Here is a 6077-nt window from a genome sequence, read left to right as displayed (position 1 = left end):
GTTGTATATTTTACTTTGATAGTGCTCATATTATTTTGATTAGAGGATTTTGTACAAACCTTACTAGGTCATGGGATGATGTTACTCTTCTTTTATTTCTCTTTAGCTATGATATTATTCTTGATAGACTTTTACTCTCTCTCTCTAAATGCTCCTCATCAGCTAACGTTACACTCAAATGGTCACTTTTGACTGCCGGCGACGGCGACTTTGATGCTGGTGTTGATGCACTGGAACAAGTAAGGCCCACTCCCTCTCCTTTGATCTCTCCCTCCCCAATCCCCAGGTCTTCCTTCCCCCGGCACTCTCTCTTTCCTGAGTCCCATTCTCATAGTATCACTAAGGTAGCATCGATCAGAACTAGATAAAATAGTTGGTTCAACTACAATCAGTGACCAGCGTACGACAAAAGCAAGGAGACGCCCCAGCAACATTCCAGTGAAATTTCAGCGTCATTCCGATGAAATTCTGACAACTTTCTTGCAGCTTCTTTGTCGGTGACCCTAGTCAGGCAACAAATCTCGACACCAAAATTGTAGTAACCAGCTATAGCAGGAGTACTCCCAATGATTTCTGACCCTTTATTTTATTTTTACTTTATTTTATATCCTTGTACTTTATTTTATCGTGCAGTTTTCTGATATTTTCACTGCCTGTATTTTTTGTGGGATTTGTGTCGGTTAATTGGGTTTGAGTTGCTATTGTTCTTAAAATTGGGTTAAACTGTGTGCTTTAAGTTGTCGTTATTATTTTGCTGCTTTAACATCTTCTATTGCATTTATTGAGTAGTGGCTTGGGTAGTAAATGGTGGACTAGGGTTATGTCTTGAGGGGTCTAGGGGGCTGCGGCTGCGGTCGGGGCCAGGTGGTGGGTCAAAGTTGAGATGTAGAGAATAGGGTTTTAGGGGAGGAGAGTCGAGAGATGATAAGTTTAGGGTAGGGTCGTAGAATATAGGGACCCTTCAGGGTAAGTCAATAGAGCTAGTTAAGATTCTTAGGAAGAGAAGGATCAGTATTGTGTGTGTCTAGGAGACTAAATGGGTAGGTTCTAAGTCTAGGGATGTGGATGGGTACAAGTTGTAGTATTCAGGTAGTGAGGCGTAGGAATGGAGTAGGAATATTAGTGGATGAAAAGCTTAGGGAGCAGGTAGTGGAGGTTAATAGGGTTAATGATAGGGTAATGGCTATTAAGTTGGTCATTGGGGGTTTTACGACGCACGTTTGTAATGCTTACAAGCCACAGGTGGGCCTGGTCGAGGAGGGGAAGAGGAGTTTTTGGGAGGTCTTGGACGAGGTGATTCGAGGCATGCCTAGTTCGAAAAAGCTCTTTCTAGGAGGGGACTTCAATAGGCATATCGAGTATTTGCCAATAGGATATGATGATATACATAGTGGCTTTAGTTTTGGGGATAGGAATAATGAGGGTACTTCTCTGTTGGATTTTGCTAAGGCCTTTGGATTGGTGGTAGTGAATTCCAGCTTTTCAAAGAAAGAAGAGCATCTGGTTAATTTTCATAATAGGATAGCCAAGACCCAGATTGACTTTTTGCTGCTTAGGAAGGAGGATAGAGCTTTGTATAAAGACTGTAAGGTTTTTCTAAATGAGAATCTTGCGACCCAATATAGACTTCTGATGATAGATTTGGTTATTAAGATAGGCAAGAAAAGAAGAGGTGGGGAGGGTCGACCTAGAGTTAAGTAGGGTGGCCTGACTTTGATCAGTGCTTTAGAGATAGAGGCAAAGTTAGAAGGGATGAGGGCATGGAAGTGTCAGGGGGACGTGGATAGTATGTGGGATAGGGTGGCAGGTTGCATTAAGGAGACTTCTAGAGAGGTTTTGGGTGTCTCTAGGGGATGGTTTGGCCGGTATCAGGGGGACTGGTGGTGGAATGAAAAAGTTAAGAAGAAGGTGGAGACGAAGAAGACGGCTTACATTAAGTTGGTTGAGAGTAAGGAAGAAAAGAAGAAGTGGGTGTGTAGGGAGGAGTACAAACTTGCTAAGAAAAAGTCTAAGTTAGCAATTACGACTGCTAAGACAATAGTGTTTGACAGACTTTATTCGGGTTTAGAGGAGAGAGATGGGGAAAAGAGGTTATATAGGCTTGCCAAAACTAGGGAGCATAAGGGTCGGGATCTGGACCAAGTGAAGTGCATTAAAGGAGAGGATGGAAAAGTTTTAGTAGAGGACGTTCTAATTAAGAAAAGATGGCAGTCGTATTTCAATAAGCTCCTGAAAGATGAGGGGGACAGAGTATTGTATTAGGAGAGTTGGAGCAAACTAAGTAGCCTTGTCATTTTGGCTATTATCGACGTTTTCAGGTTGAGGAAATATGTGAGGCTATTTGCAAGATGCGAAAGGGCAGGGCGACGGGGCCCGATGAGATTCCAATGGACTTTTGGAAGTATGCTAGCGGAGCAGGATTGAGGTGGCTAACCCATTTGCTTATTAATATTTTCAAGACCGCTAAGATGCCTGAGGCATGGAGATGGAGTATGGTAATTCCTTTATATAAGAACAAGGGAGACATTCAAAGTTACAACAACTACCATGGTATTAAGTTGTTGAGTCACACGATGAAGATTTGGGAGAGGGTGCTGGAGTGGAGGTTAAGGAAGATAGTGCCATTTTGGAGAATCAATTTGGATTTATGCCTGGTCGATCAACGACTGAGGCAATTCGACTTATGCGGAGGCTGGTAGAATGATATAGAGAGAGAAAGAGGGATCTGTAGTTGGTGTTTATCGACTTAGAAAAGGTGTATGACAAGGTTCCTAGGGAGGTTCTGTGGAGATGCTTGGAGGCAAGAGAGATACCAGTGGCGTACATCCGTTTGATTGAGGACATGTATGAGGGGAAGAATACTCAAGTAAGGATGGTGGGAGGGGATTCCGGGCACTTTTCGGTCTTGACATGGCTGCACCAGGGATCGACTCTTAGCCCATTCCTATTCACCTTAGTGATGGATGTGTTGACGTGAAATATACAAAGAGAGGTTCTTTGGTGTATGCTCTTTGTGGATGATGTAGTTTTGATTGATGAGTCATACCGAGGTATTAATGATAAGTTGGAGGTTTGGAGATAGACCCTGGAATCTAAAGGATTCTGGTTGAGTAAGACCAAGATGGAGTACTTAGAGTGCAAGTTTAGTGACTTAAGGCAAAAGAATAATGTGATGGTATAGTTGGAGTCGCAGGTGGTTTGTAGGAGGGATAGTTTTAAGTATCTTAGATCTATGATCCAAGGAAATGGAGAGATTAATAAGGATGTCTCCCATCGTATTGGGGCAGGTTAGATGAAATAGAGGCTTGCCTCAGGAATTTTATGCGATAAGAAGGTGCCTCTTAAACTTAAAGGTAAATTCTATAGAGCTGTGGTCCGGTCGGCCATGTTATATGGGGCGGAGTATTGGCCTGTTAAGAATTCTCATGTCCAAAAGTTGAAGGTGTGGAAATGAGAATATTGCATTAGATGTGCGGATTTATAAAAGCAGACAGGGTCAGGAATAAGACTATTCAGTAGAAGGTGGGAGTGGTTTTATGGAGGATAAGTTGTGGGAAGTGAGGTTGAGATGGTTTGGCCACATGATGAGAAGGGGCACGGATGCCCCAGTCCATAGATGTGAGAGGTTGGCCTTGGAGTGTTTCAAGCGGGGTAGGGGTAGACCAAAAATGTACTAGCGAAGAGTGATTAGACGTGACATGGAACAGTTACAGCTTACTGAGGACATGACCCTAGATAGGAAGGTTTAGAGGAAGAGTATTAAACTAGAAGGCTAAGGTGGGTGGTCGAGTCGTAGTCCAAAGTTAGGAGGTTTAAGGATTGCTTGGTTGGGAGTTCCAGTTATGGGGGAGGGGGTCCTTGGGTTGTTAATTATACTATTTTTTTATGAATGTTGGTTCTTTTGTTACTTTAGCATATTGCTTGCCTTTTGGTTAATTATACTTTATTTTTGTGGATGTTGGTTCTTTGTTCTTTATCATGTTGCACGACTGTTGGTCTACAGTCTTTTGTCTTGAGCCGGGGGTCTATTGGAAATAGCCTCTCTACTTCTTTGGGGGTAGTGGTATGGACTGCGTATATTTTACCCTCTCCAGACCCCACTTTGTAGGAATATACTGGGTTTTTTGTTGTTGTTGTATGATATTGTCCGTATGATTTATGACTTGTAATCTATCTACTTGAATATTTTTTTATTTTTATGCCATGCTCCATCAATTAGCACATTACATAAAGTCCCATGCTACGATTGGCTTACCTACTATTGGGCTAAAGTAGGTGCCATCATGACTCATGACATTTAGGTAAATGATAAGGTTCTAGTTATATTGGGACATTCATTCTTAGCCACAGGTAGACCACTCATTCATATGTATAAAAGAGAAATAAAGATAAGAGTACATGATAAGGAGATGTCATTAGATGTTTATAAGTCACTTTCTACTCAATCACACTATATGAATTTCTGCATGATCATAGAGGTGGTTAAAAATAGGTGTGATTTATTTGAGAGCGGGCCCCAAAGAGTTAAAAATTTGAATATTTCTAGCAAATATTCCAAGGAGCAACGAGGAATTTCTCAAGGTGCTAATGTGATTGAATGGCCAAAATATGACCTAAAGAGAGGTATAGAGATGAGAATGAGTGATTGATGAAGAGAAACCCTCTAAAGCTAGAAGAGGAAGGAATTATAGAGGAGAAAATATTTAACAAATCTTGAGAGTTATGACATGTGTCATGCTGCTATGGTCAATCAGGCGTTGATTGGGAGGTAACTCAATCTGTGCTTTTATTTTTTAATAGTATCACATTTTTAATTCATGCAGATTTGGTGAAGTATGACTACCTAATTTTAAAGACAAGAAGCATTCCTGAAGTATAAGTATATGGTCATTTACCAGTAGATGGAAATGTAGAGAAAAACATATTGGTACCTAGGTCTTAGAGGGCCTCATTAAGTATCTCTATCCTCTTGTTTATTTTATTTAATGCTTTGAAGATAAAGTATGACGTTAACTGTGGATAGGATATCTTACAATATTTTGTAATGGTGAAGTACACCTTAGGTTTGTTATTTTCTTTATTTTCCCTCTTTAGATGAGAAAATTTGAAAAGAAAAAAGAGAGTCTAAGAATTCCAATCTTTCTTTTATCCTCTAGATTAGAATAGTTTTTTTGGTATTTAGATATTTAGTCTTGGGTAGAGCATACTTCACCCACTCCTTGATTTTTTGGTTCTTTTTTTATGGAGACCCGTTGAATTGAGTATCTTTTGGTTTTAGTAGTGGTTTTGTTTTAGTCATTAATAGAAAGTCTTTTCCAAATAATGGATGGTTAGCGATCATAATTGAGGAAAGAGATAGTCATTAGAAGTTAGAGAATCTTCAAGACCAATTGGATATTTGGTGCTCTAGTTGGGTACTATAATTACCAAATTATGCAAGTTGGTATTTTGAACTTGAAAGCATGTTGTATGAAAAAATAAATAACGTAAGTTTTTTTCCTTGACTCTAGCATGATTTTTTACTTTGGACTCTTGTTATTGTTTGCTTGATTGAGAGTTTGTATAGATTTGTCATTATTTAAAAATGTGTCATGTGTGTTAGGTGTATGTTGATATTTTATGTTTTCATATTGGTATCTCAAACTTACTTGATGTGATTATGAAGTAAAAGTAAGAATATTGAGTTTAGGAGATGATATAGTGATTTTTTTTTATGTAACAACCCTTAAGGGGGTCAGGGGCTGATTAACAACCCCAGGCCTTATAATAAATAGAAAAATAAAACATTAATAAAAGTGTGTGGGGAGAATGAGGGGAAATAACATTCCTCTAATTATATGATGGTTCATGAGTCAGCTATCCTACGAAAGCCAACTTACACATCTCCAATTACTAAGAAGAAAAACTAGCAATCAAGCACCTATGAGAGGACATCTCTCAGTACAAAACAACTAGGAAGGCTTAAATAATGGAGACTCTCCTCTCACAAAGTAAGATGAAAATCAAAACTAACTAACAACATCTTCAATAAAGCTATAACTAGGAAAGAAACAACTTGCGTGAATATATTTGTAAAA

The 6077-nt window shown here is 39.4% G+C and overlaps 2 protein-coding genes across 2 annotated transcripts; both read left to right on the top strand.

Moving 5' to 3' along the window:
• The first annotated feature begins 1065 nt into the window (after positions 1 to 1065).
• LOC107869046 lies at positions 1066 to 1701 on the top strand. The gene has a single exon (XM_016715630.1). The coding sequence runs from the start codon at positions 1066 to 1068 to the stop codon at positions 1699 to 1701; it is 636 nt and encodes a 211-aa protein (XP_016571116.1).
• A 51-nt stretch (positions 1702 to 1752) lies between these two features.
• On the top strand, positions 1753 to 2699 carry LOC107869045. Its single transcript, XM_047411595.1, has 2 exons — positions 1753 to 2250; positions 2319 to 2699. The coding sequence occupies exons 1-2, from the start codon at positions 1753 to 1755 to the stop codon at positions 2697 to 2699; spliced, it is 879 nt and encodes a 292-aa protein (XP_047267551.1).
• The last annotated feature ends 3378 nt before the right edge of the window (positions 2700 to 6077 follow it).

This window comes from Capsicum annuum, chromosome 4 (assembly GCF_002878395.1).
Source record: "Capsicum annuum cultivar UCD-10X-F1 chromosome 4, UCD10Xv1.1, whole genome shotgun sequence".
Classification (NCBI taxonomy): Eukaryota; Viridiplantae; Streptophyta; class Magnoliopsida; order Solanales; family Solanaceae; genus Capsicum; species Capsicum annuum.
This window is presented reverse-complemented; position numbering and strand designations above follow the sequence as displayed.

Excerpts from the sequence above, each read along its gene's own strand:
- LOC107869045 (XM_047411595.1), top strand. The coding sequence starts at position 1,753 with ATGAGGGCATGGAAGTGTCAGGGGGACGTGGATAGTATGTGGGATAGG. Across the intron at positions 2,251-2,318 it reads TGAAAGATGAGGGGGACAGA|GTTGAGGAAATATGTGAGGC; the intron begins GTATTGTATTAG and ends CGACGTTTTCAG.
- LOC107869046 (XM_016715630.1), top strand. The coding sequence starts at position 1,066 with ATGGGTACAAGTTGTAGTATTCAGGTAGTGAGGCGTAGGAATGGAGTA.